The sequence below is a fragment of the Pan troglodytes genome, chromosome 9, assembly GCF_028858775.2.
Source record: "Pan troglodytes isolate AG18354 chromosome 9, NHGRI_mPanTro3-v2.0_pri, whole genome shotgun sequence".
NCBI classification, from domain to species: domain Eukaryota; kingdom Metazoa; phylum Chordata; class Mammalia; order Primates; family Hominidae; genus Pan; species Pan troglodytes.
The window spans coordinates 19,188,329-19,200,630 of NC_072407.2; the positions used below are offsets into that span (position 1 = coordinate 19,188,329).

Below are 12,302 nucleotides of genomic sequence, written 5' to 3' on the forward strand. Positions count from 1 at the left end.
GCTCCTGATGGTAAAAACCAGCCTTGGACGATAAAGCCAGACTTCACTTCCCTTTGGTATTTATTTACTTGTTGCCCTCCAACTGGGTTTTGTGAAATCTGTTCAAGTCCTGGATGAGACCTGGATGGTCTCAGCTAAGCTCTGAGGGTACCCAGGTTGACTCTTGTGTTCTATAAGAGTTAGAGTTATAAAGGAGAAGTCATAGTCCACTTGCCTTTGGCCATTAGAGCGTTTGCAGTGTCGATGCAGAACAAAGCATGAACATGTTCCATGCCTCCCCGTGTATCACTGAGGCGGTGCCTGGAGAATCGCACCATCTCTGTGTGCCCTTCCTAAGCCAAGCTATGGTCACGTTGCTGGTCCCTGCTTCTGCTGCCTCCTTGGCACCCCAAACCTGGATGGCATCCTCTAGAAAGGGTGCAAAGGCAAGAGACTGGCTTCTTATCACTTAGTTTCCAGAACTATGAGCCGAAGGCCTAAAATTTTTTCAAGGATTCATGAAAATGTTCAAGTTTACAAAGCATATTATTGGCTTCAACATATGAATATGGTAAGACAGGTAAATAAATAAATGTTTATTTAAGTGTCTTCATGTCTGTTGGTCTACTAAGCTCAACTATTATGTAGTTGTATAGAAATTGTATTCTATATGAGATATAGATGCATCTTATTATGATATGAGGTGAGAATTTCAAAATAAAAGGACTAGCAGCATCTTAAAATACTGTCTCTCCCTCAGTCCGTCCCGCTAGGTGCAAAGCAGCCCCTTATCCACCAGAGGGCGGACTAAGCCCCGCTTCAGCTTCCTTAGCCAGGATCTCCTTCTCCCAAGCAGATCGCAAGCAGGTCTCCCAGATTCATCTCTAATTCTTCCTTCTTTCTGAGCCTTGGTTTTGTGGCCTGTAAATTTGAATTAATGGTGCCTCCTTCACAGAGGTGAGGCGACATTCTTCCAAAGCACTTGGGATTCCGGGGGCAGGTGGTAATGTTAGGGAGGAGGGAGGCTTGAAGTTTCCTCTCATCTGAGAAACCTTGCTGAGACATCCAGAGACTGAGAATACTAGTGAGACCCATTTTGTTTTATTCCTGATTTCCCTCAAAGCACAAAGGCTGGGGCAGAGATGGAAGAGTGGTGGGAGTGGGGGTCATTACGGGCATGAATGGAGATCCCCGAATTTTGACACAGGACTACTCTTCTTCTTGAGTCTGTCCTTCCTTACTGAGATTTATTATTTCAAAATGCTGTCTGAGCTCAGAGGAGGCTTAGAGATCTCCTGGCTGGAGATGGGGTGGGGGTGGGTGAAGAAAAAATTAGGGAGGTTTTATGGAGGAGTTAGTCTTGACCTGAATGTGCTGGTAGGGTTTTTTCAAATGAAATAATTTAAATAACTTGTTTTCCTAATTATAAAATAATATATACACAATACAGAAAATTTAGACTATAGCATCTCTCCCCCCAAAAATATATGTGTTTCTTAGTTATCCCATCATTCAGATAAACCCACCATTAACAATTTGGCGTATGTTCTTTCTTTTACATCTTATCTTAGTTTTGTTCCTGCTGCTATAACAAAACACCACAGACTGGGTGATTTGTAAAGAATAGAAATTTATTCCTCACAGTTCTGGTGGCTGGAAAGTCCAAGATCAAGGCATCAGCAGATTTACTATTTGGTTAGGGTTGCCCTCTGCTTCCAAGATGGCACCTGTTGCTACATCCTCATGTGGCAGAAGGGCAAAAAAGGGGGACAAACACTGTGTCCTCACATGGCAGAAGAGATGGAGGGGGGAGCTCACCCCCTTAAGGCCTTCTATAAAGGTGCTAATTCCAGCTGTAATAGTGAAACCCTCATGATTTAGTCACCTACTAAAGGCATTGCCTCTTAATATAATCACCTTGGAGGTTAAATTTCAACATATGAATTTTGGAGGCACACATACATTCAAACCATACCACATCTTATGTACATATTTATAAACACGTATAACATCAAACCTCTTTAAAGTCTGTCTTTTTCAGTGTGTATCTTTCTATGCTATACTTTGTTCTTCTATTATTTTTTGCTTATTTCCTATTACATTGAATAGATGTGCCAGAATTTATGCAATGGAGCCCTATATACATGTAAGTTGTTTCCAGATTTTAATTATCATAAAAATGCTATAATAATCATCTTTGGAGCTAAATTTTGCAAAATGTTCATATTGTTTCTTAGCAGGGATACACATGGGGATAATCTGGGACCACTTTAATCTAATTTTAATCCAATGCGATACTATTTTTTATCCTTTCTAGAAATAGGATTGTATAGTCAAAGGGGAACTGCATATGTAATTTTGCTAGATTTAGGAAATGTGGCATTTTGTATTTCTACCCATCTTATATAACGGTTCTTCTTTCTTGCAGCCTCATCAACTGGATATGTTGTCAAATTTATAGATGAATTTCTGGATGACCAGATGTAGGAGGAACTAGTACAACTTAAGCAACAGACAACAGAAACAGACCCACAGGTTCAAATGTAGGGGGACCTAACAGGAAGAGAAATGTCAGCTCCATATAGGGAAGCACTTTCTGTCACCCTATCTGTCTAAAGGTAGTGTGAGATTCTCAGGAAGTTATAGGCTTCCTGTCACTTGAGGTGTTCAAGCACAAGCCAGATGACCGTTCAGCAGAATGTAGTAGAGAAGTTTCAGCACCACTTTGGCATCTAGATCAAGGACCTTTAAGACTGGAGAAAAACACAAAACCATATTGATTGCTTCATTTTAAATACCTGAATCCATGATTATGAGAGACTTAATTAGGCCCTTATTGCTGCTATGGATTTATATGTCCCTAGTCCTTTCACTCTCCCATTCACTTCTAGATCACTTTTATATACCTTTCCTCAAACTCCCAGCACCGTCTCCACCATCCTTATTCTAAGCTTCTGACCTTGCTTGTTACTTCACTTAAAGGATGGCATCAATCAGAAGAGAGCCTCCACAGACTCTTAACAAAACATCTCTACACCTACTGGCATCTGAACATAGGTACTCTTCTCCCATTGGTTGCCATCGATTAACTTTCTGTGCCCCTAGCTGGAGCCATTTCTTTTATTTGTGTGGCAGATCCCTCCCCTTTCCACTACTCAAAGGCATTGCTTCAGCCATTATCTATCTCTGCCTTCACCTCTTACTCCCCTCACTCCTTTGTTTCACCTTAGTGTTCTTCCTGCTCTTGCTCAAAGATACCAGCCATACTCTTGCCTTAGAATATTTGCTTTCACTGATTCCTTTTTTTGGGAAAGCTCTTCTCACAGATTTGCATTATACATAACTCTTTCACCTCCATTTACATCGACTAGACTTAAAAAATATCTAACTGTAGGCTTTTTACAGGAGTTACCTAAAACATGAGAATACAGAATGGCAAAAGAAAAAGAATGAAAATACAATATACCATGCAAACACTAACTAAAATAACGGCAATGTAATTAATATTAATTTGACTAAAATTGACCATAAGACAAAAAGCATTAAGAGATAATGAGGGCTATCTTAAGATAACAAAATGTAACATTTCCAGCAGAATGTAATAATTCTAAATGTATATGCATCTAATAACATAGCCTGACAGTATATAAAGCAGAAATACACAATTATATTGGGACATTTTAATTCATCTCTCCCTTAATTAACTCCTCGTATGGGAATGGTCTATTTATATCTTTCTCCATTTACTAGGTTGTGAGGACTCCAAGGTAGAGACCCTGCCTTGATCATGGTTGTATTCCTAGTGATGTGCATGTTGCCAGGCATAGGATTGGTCTTTATTCATTAATGTTTTCTGTACTAGACTTTCTCTGGCAATAGTGAGGTCACCATGTTCTGAAGCATTCTTTAGGAATGTTCTTACTCCTAGAAGGGACTTAGTCTTCTGGATTGAAAGCTGTCTCTCTCTGCACCCCACCCTCACTACCCTATCCTCATGGGCCTTGGGCATAGATGGGTTCTGGAGGGCCGGCGTTTTAAATCATGAGTAGTGTTAATTGTAGGGAATTTAAAACAGATCAATTTTTTATTTCCTACAAAGTCCTGGGCTGGGCATGGTTTCTATTAGAAGGATCCTTTATAATGGATCCTCAATAATCTAATACATCCTCAATAATTTATCTGAGGGTCTGCATTAAGGCTTTTCAATTATTCAAATTGTCAGATTTTTCATCTCTTGGTGAAACTTTTCTGGAAGCTTCTATTTCAGTTGTTGCAAGTGCTTGATAGCATAGCTTCTGCCTTTGGCAAGCCCTTAGCCAAGGGCTGTAAATCTGGGCCTATCAAAACCATTACGGCAATTTAGAGGCTTTCTGGAGAGTTCAGTGCTTCTATACAGAGATTTAAATGAAGCAGTGTCTGTGGGGACTTAGAGAGTTTGTAGGTCTTGGTTTTTCTCTGGGTTCTGCTTATAAACCATTCGGCTGGGCATCCTCCCCCATAGCTTCTCTATCATCTCTGCTCTGCTCTGCATCTGGAAGAGCTGATCTTCAGACCGTAGCACCTGAACTCTCTTGTTCCCTGATTGGGTTCAGCCAGCAGAGGAACTGCTGAGATCAGAGGAAGGAGCAGAGACAGGTTAGGGAATTTCTTCTCCACTTCTCTTTGGAGCTATGATTTTATGATACAGTTTCTTCTGGGTAGCCTCTTCCAAGTCTGCCCTGGAACACCAGTAAGTGATTTACCTGCTTGTCCCTCTAGAATTGGTGGTGGTAATGGCTTCCTGCAGTTGTCAGTCCCCGCATGCTTCAAACCACTTGCTATTATTTTCTTAACCCTGAACATAAATAGGCCTTCATTAAATTGTTGTCCAAATTTTAGCTGTATGGCCTTCTTTCCCACTGGGACCTGCCTGGAATATGAAAATGAACAGAATATGCATTTTGCCTGAAAGATGGCCCCTTTCCTTACCATCTGTCAGCTCAGAGTCCTCATCAGATACACCTGGAAGGACTAGGTCTCAGGTGCTGTGGACTTAGGTGTGGAGATTCAGAGAAGGAAAAGACACTTGTGCAAGGTCAAAGAGATAAAAGATAAGCCTCAAGCCCTCATCCGCTGTGCTGTGTGCTTTCTGCTGGTGGGCCTTCTCTTTTAGCTGTCTTCACTGAGGAGACATGCAGAGGGGGAACAAGTGAGGACTTTTAAATTGGTAAGCAAAAGTAGAAAGCTCAAGCCAGCTTAAGGGAAATAAGAAAAATCTTGTTAGTATGTACAGGTGTCTCATGGGACCCCCAGGACAGGGAAGCTGTTGGTTCTCATAAACCAGGGATGGGGATGTCCTTCTCAGGGAAAATTATTGGAAACCCAAGTCCTCTTTCTTTTAAGGACTGGGTTTTCTGTTGGTTCTCTTTCTCTTTTTGCACCGGTTCCTGGATGATCTCTGCCCCTCTTTGCTCTGACACATGGGGCAGCTACTTCCTCTACCATGCTTGAACCATTCCATGGCAGTTTACTAATATCTATTGTGTGCTAGCTACTGCACTAGAAGACACGGTCTCTTTTCTCATGGTATGGAGGGTGGGAGAGACAGACAGTAATCAAACAAATAAACAATCAAGGGAATTTCAGAGAGTGATAAGTGGCATTCATAGGAGAATGACCAGGGATGGTTCTTTGTAGGTCAGGGAAGATTTCTCTCAAGAAGATGATGTGACTTGAGACCCTAGAAGAGAGAAGAATTATGTAGGGTTTCTTGAGCCAGAAGCATTTTTTTTTTCTAAGTGCAGTAGTAAGAAGCAATTAAAGAGTTTTAGGTGAGGGAGGACAAGCTCGTATTTACATTGTTAAAGGATGACTCAGGCTGCCGTGTGGTTAATGAAGGTTAGAAGGCAGAAAAGGAGGCAGCGAGGTCCTCGCAGAAACTCTAAACAGGAGTCCAGGTTTGCAATGATAAGAAATGGTGGAGGGTTAGAGAGAGAGACTGGAGGCAGAGCAGAGGACTAGCAGACCAGTTGGATAGACTGGGAGGGAAATAGTGGGGGTAAAGGGGAAGCAAAGGCAGCTCAGGTTTTTCTTTTCATCAGCTGGGGGTGGGGTGGTGCCATTTAATGACCTTCCTTGTTGAGAACTCACAAGCAGTCCCAGAGCTGCTGCATTCTCCAGGTGGGGCAAGTTCTTTCCTTGTCAGGCTCCACAGCTTCCTGATGGCTCCCAAGTGCCCCCACGGGCTACTTCTATCTGCAGGCCTTGTTGTCTCTGGGATCAGCCCTTGCCCCCGCAGTAACTTTGTGACTCAGATCGGAGTCACCAAGTACCGGCTTGTACACATTGTCCTCACTGGTTTCATTTCAAATGTATGTTTTCCAAGCCCCAGCTGGGCTCCTTTTGTCATCCCTAATCCATTCCTTTCTTTTCCGTACTTCCCATGGGAGATGGTATGTCCTATCCCTGATTCCTCAAGGCTCCACCCCCACTTATGCCCCTTTCTTCTCCACAAATTACCCGGCCTCCCACTTTGGGAAAAGGCCTTCTTATGTGTCTGCCCCCATCCTGCCCTTCTCAGCAGCAGGTGCACTTCCTCCTGTCCCAGGTGAACCTCTGCACTTGTATTGAAACTCGAGGGGCTGCCGGGCACAGTGGCTCATGCCTGTAATCCCAGCACTTTGGGAGGCCCAAGTGGGAGGGTTGCTTGAGCCCAGGAGTCCGACCAACATGGTTAACAGGGTGAATCCCTGTGTCTACTAAAAATACAAAAAATTAGCCTGGCTTGGTGGCGCATGTCTGTAGTCCCAGCTACTCGGGAGGCAGAGGTGGGAGGACTACCTGAGCTCAGAAAGTTGAGCCTGTAGAGCTGAGATCATGCTACTGCACTCCAGCCTGGGGGATGGAAGTGAGACCCTGTCTTAGAAAGAAAAAAAAAAGGGGGGAGAGGGGAACAAACCAGAGGAGCCTAGAGTCAGGCAGATATGTTGATATGTTTTCATATCATATTGGGTTTGAATCTCTGATCTTCTGTAAACTGGCTGCCTGACCTTGGGAGAGCTATTTAACCTCTCTCAGCCTGCTTCCTTCCCTCTAAGTGGGGCCAGTAATAACTACATATTATTAGACGAAACATGGAAAGTAGTTGGTACAGGCAGGGCTGGTATATAGGAAGAACTCAATACATGGCAATGTAGTCACTGTTATTATAATTTTGTCCCTCTTCCCGAGACCTCACTTCTTCAGTTACCTTCATACCCATCTTTCTCCCTGAAGGGAGCACAGGAAATGGAAGAAACACTGGACTCTGAGCTGGAGAGGCCAAAATGGCTTTTGGAGCCAGGCTGTCCTCCTTCCAGAAGGACCTGAGAAGCTGTTCCAGACAAGACAGAGCAAGCTTCTGGGAATCTAAACAGCCAGGGAAGGTCCAATGTGAGTCACTTCCTCAGGCACCAAGGCAGTGACAGAAGTAGCATTTCCTGGCCATGACTTTGCTGAGGTTGTCCTGCTGTTTTTGGAAAGGTATTGCTTTTTAGGCTTCATAAAGGGGGACTCTATCTTAGTTCAGGATGCACAGCCACTGCTTAGTCTCTTGGGATTCTCTGGGTGCATGGGGTTAAGGAAGCTGGGGAGGAAGTGGTGTGACCGGCCCTACACAGCCCATGCTGGTCTTACACCCTGATGGCCTTTCCTCCCTGACCTGAACAACCTTTATTTCATTGTTAGGGAGGCTAAGCTATGACTCCTCCCACTGGAGCAATTCTCCTCAAAGTTTAGCAGACATCAGAATCTCCTAGGAGACTTGTTCAAATGCAGCTTGCTAGACGGTAGTGACAGATTTTCTGATTCAGTCGCTGTGGGGTGAAACCTGAGAATTTGCATGTTGTTATAAGATCCCAGGTGTTGTCAAGATAGCTGGTCTAGGACCACTCTTTGAAAACCACCACCCTAGAGAGTTGCATGTTTGCACAATAATTTGTCCTTTGGCATCCCGTCTGAGGGCAGGGCATGATGTAGGGGAAAGACAAAGGGGCAGGAATCTTGGGTTCTTATTTTCACTAATTTACTCTGTGGCTGTATTTCTGAAGATGGTCTTGATTGTGAGTAAGGGATTATTGCTTGTTACTCTAAGACACATATGGACATTGTTGGAAGGATACTAGGGAATCTCTCTAAATTCAAGGAAGAGATTATAGTTAAGGTTTGGGAAGGGCAAGGCAGCCTTGGAATTTATTTTCTGCTGTCCAGGGCACTCTGGTCAGGTAGTTCAAATTCTAAATGCTGATAAGAAGTAATCTATTTGGCTCACAAGCAACAGGACTTTCCCACCCTCCCCCACGTAGCCAATAAACCTCAGCAGGTATTCAGTGGAGCAGACGTATACAGGACAGGGTCAAGTAAAGAGGCAGGGCTGCTCCCCAGCTCCCACCAACCTGAACTGAGCAGCTTACTACAGAGGCCATGACTGGGATTCTTCCCCTGCCTGGGCTTCAGTTTTCTTATCTGTACTGTGAGGGGTTTGGGTTAGAACTTCATCACTAGATTAGTGTTTCTCAAAGTTGGCCTGCATCATAATTGCTTGGGATGCTAGAAAATAGAGACCCACAATGTCCCATGGTGTGCTGCTAAGTGATCAACAACAGGCTTTCCAAAAGAAAACAAAACAAAACACCCTAATTTATAGCGTTTGCTCAATTTCTGTAGTGTAAATAAATACTTCTACCTTGGTCAAGTTCAAGCTAACAATGTGAAGTCACTGAACTTCACTCGGGAAGAGAGGTGCATGTGGGCTCAAGCACACCACCCACCTACTGACTCAGAAACACTGAGGGAGGCCTTGGACTCTGCATTTTGCCCCCCTTCAGGTGATTTTAGTGGATCATAAAATTTCAGAACCCCTGCATCCAGAGATCTCTGAGGGCTTTTCTGTCCCTTCTGTCTCTCCATTCTAATTATATTACAGGTTCTCACACTGGTTTTGGGAATTGGGGATCATTTTCCTTCTTGTAAGAATTGCAGAGCAAGGCCTGGAGAGATAGATGAGCCATTGCCCAAGTGAGTTTATGATGCATCTGCACCAGCCTGTCTGATACTCTGTCTCCTTGTCCTCTGTGAGGGCCCTATCTCTCCATCCTGGGGGCAGGGCAGCATCTTGATGTGCACGTCTCAGGGGGATACTGGAGGTTGCAGCTGTGGGTACTGGGACCCATGCCCATTGCTCATCTCTAAGGGTGGGGCTGGATTTCAGCTGCTATCACTATGACCTTTTGATCTCTTATCTCCATCCCTGGAACTGAGAGCCTGCCTGGCCATCGCTATTTTTGTGCAGGTCCCTCATCTTGATAACTTCTCTGTGCAGATAGAGGACAGAGTGGAGGATGCTGTTTTTTGTCTTGAGGTGTGCTGGGGCAGAGAGAGCCATGACAGAGCCCATGAAAGACCCACCAATAGATGGCAGGGGTGACACAGAAGTTGGGAAGAGAAAAGTTAGGCAAAAAAGTGTACAAACTACTGAAAAGGTTAAAAATTCTTTTTTTTTTTTTTGAAAGTGTCCCACTCTGTTGCCAAGGGTGGAGTGCAGTGGTGTGATCATAGCTCACTGTAACTTTGAGCTTCTGGGCTCAAGCAGTCTTCCTCCTATCCTCCTGCCTCAGCCTCCTGAGTAGCTGGGACCACAGGTGCACACCACTTTTCCTGGCTAATTTTTTATTTTTATTTTTTTGCAAAGATGAGGTATAGCTTTGTTGTTTAGGCTGGTCTTGAACTTTTAGCTTCCACTTATCCTCCCACCTCAGCCTCCCAAAATGGTACTGGGATTACTGGTGTCAGCTGCTGCTCCTGGCCCAGGATTGTACATTTAAGGAGCTTTCAGAAGAGATCATTTTTATGTTGTAGTTAGGTTGGAAATTTAGTTTTGAACTGGAATCGTCCCTGACTTTCTCTTATTCTAGAGAGTAGTGGTTCTCAAAGCATGATCTCCAGATCAGTAGTATCAACATCACCTGGGAACTTTTTAGAAATGCAAATTCTTCAGCTCAGAATATCTCCCCATCTTAGAGCTATTGCCTGAATCACCATGATTCCTTATTCATTTGTGGAGATTAAGCACTCCTCCCTCAAAAAACTCTTCCAATGCTGGTGCCCCATGGGACTGCCATGCTGGGCTATTTTCTCTGACTACAGGATGGATGAGCTTGTGACAACAGAAACAGTTGGGGAATTCTGGGTTGGGGATAGGGGAAATCACAAGAGACAACAGAGACTACCCTGGCTATAACAGGCCTTCTTAGGCACTTTCTATTGTGGCTGCTTAGAAGGAGGCCTGAGGCCAGCACACATCCTGCCCCTTGGAGATACCTAGCATAGCATAGCAACTTCAAGCAGTGGATAAGCTCCTGGCGGACTGAACTCTTTGGATCTCTCCTGCATGTCTGTCCTCTCAACTCTCTGGACTCAGGACTTCATTGCCTGTCCCAAAAGGAAAAGGACTTTTCTGCCCTCCCCTACGTGGCCAATAAGCCACAACAAGTATGTGGTGGAACAGATGCAGGAGAGGGTGGAGTGGCCTGGCCCCAACCCCTGTCTCTTCTCATTCCACCAGGGTTTTGCCATCTTCCTACAGTATAACTTCAACTCCCTCGGGCAACATGTGCTCTGTTCTACCCAATGCTTGGGCTCCTGTGCCAGGCCTTGTCCCAAGGGCCCTGTTTATATTCATCTGGGCCTGAAGGACAGGATCCTAGCGTTGGAGGCTGGTCAGTGCTCAGAGCCTCTGAGGTGCTCCCTCCTTGGAAGTGCGATCCCTTCAGAAGAGTGTAGCTGAGGCTTCTTTCAGTGACTATCTAGGGAATACTGGGGAAACAATTTGGAGCTGAGGCTGGGGGTTGACTATGAACCTGGCAGACTGCAGTGTAAACCTGAAGTCTTTCCTCCATTTAGGTCTGAACTTGTCCTTCCTAAAGTGATGTGAAGCTGGTGGATCTGGGATAGGCCATCTGGACAGGAGAAGAATGTGGAGTCAGGCTGGAGGGGACCTTTGCCTGACACAGCTCTGGACCAGTCCTGAGGTGCCTACTTTGGTTTAGGTGAAATAAGCTATTTGTGGGTACACCTCTGAGCATGTGCATGTGTCTTTACCTGTGCGTCTTTCTGTGCATCCATAAGGATTCCCATGTGTATCTGTGTAGAGTCTCCATCTCACCAGCTGTGAGGCCACAGACAGGTGATTTAAACCACCTGGCCTCCCTTTTCTGTGTCTGTATTATGGGGATAATAATAACTTTTATAAAAGGTTACTATGGCAGCAAAATGAAACATGCACATAAGCTTCTTAGCACAGTTCCTGGTGCTCATGTGTTAGGCTGTTATTATCAATGTCTTGGGTAAGTTACTTAACCTCCCTGGGCCTCAGTTTCTTCATGTGTAAAATAGGGATAATACCAGAACCTAGTACTGTTCTAAGGATTAGAGCAATAGATACCTATGAAGTTCTCGTATATGCAATAAATGTTAATGATTAGAATGTATATTATCTTTGTGTCTGGATGTGTCTGGATGAGAATATCTGAGTTTGTAAATGTCTCTGAGCATGTCTTGCTGCTGGTGTGTGTATACACACATGTATATATGTGTTTAAGTGTGTTTATATAGCCAGACAGGCCCAGTCTCTCTGGTGGAGTTTGCTGTTGGCCCAAGCCTGGACTCCCTGAGCCAGCTAGGGCCGGCGCCGGGGATGGAATTTCCATTAAGAATTAAGCAGGACAGCACAGCATTGAGAAGTCAGGCAGACAGAGCGGAGGGGGTCGAGGGGGAGGAAGCTTCAACTCTGAGCTCCCTTGGGCAGCCTCAGTACTGAACTGCCTTGGACAAGCTTTGCCTTGAGTCACAGGCCTTCTCAGGGCCATGGCTCAGAAAGGTGGGCAAAGGGAAGGAAGCTGTTCACAGGGGCCTCTGTAAGGAGACTTGGAGTCGCTGCAGCCAAGTCTGGAGCCATGAGACGGCCCCCTGGCAATGGAGAGGCGGCCAGCAAAGGTCCAGGTGGCTGGGGTCTATGGGGAGTCCAGGAGTCCAGGAGGCTGTGCTGTGCCGTATGTATCTGGGAAGGTGGATGTGAGTGTGTGTGTGTGTGTGTGTGTGTGTGTGTGTGTGTGTATTGGGAAGTGGTGGGGGGGCATTTATGCCAAGTGCCTCCAGGGAACATCTAACAAACCAAGTCTGTTCCTCTCTTACCCTGAAACCCAGACACAGAGTTTGGGCCTGGAAATAAAAGACCTTTGAGGCTTTTTTGCTAACATCGATCTGTTTATGATCTAAGCCTCATTCTATTTCTAGCATATAATAAAATA

General features: G+C 44.8%; 1 protein-coding gene across 1 annotated transcript in view; it reads left to right on the plus strand.

The window, feature by feature from the left end:
• Window positions 1-11,878: 11,878 nt before the first annotated feature.
• Window positions 11,879-12,302, plus strand: part of INSC (INSC spindle orientation adaptor protein) — a 132,273-nt gene continuing 131,849 nt past the window's right edge. The window contains exon 1 of the mRNA XM_001172337.7: window positions 11,879-12,044. Within this exon, the coding sequence (XP_001172337.3) occupies window positions 11,949-12,044 (96 nt within the window). The 5' untranslated portion in view covers window positions 11,879-11,948. The remainder of the gene's footprint in view (window positions 12,045-12,302) is intronic.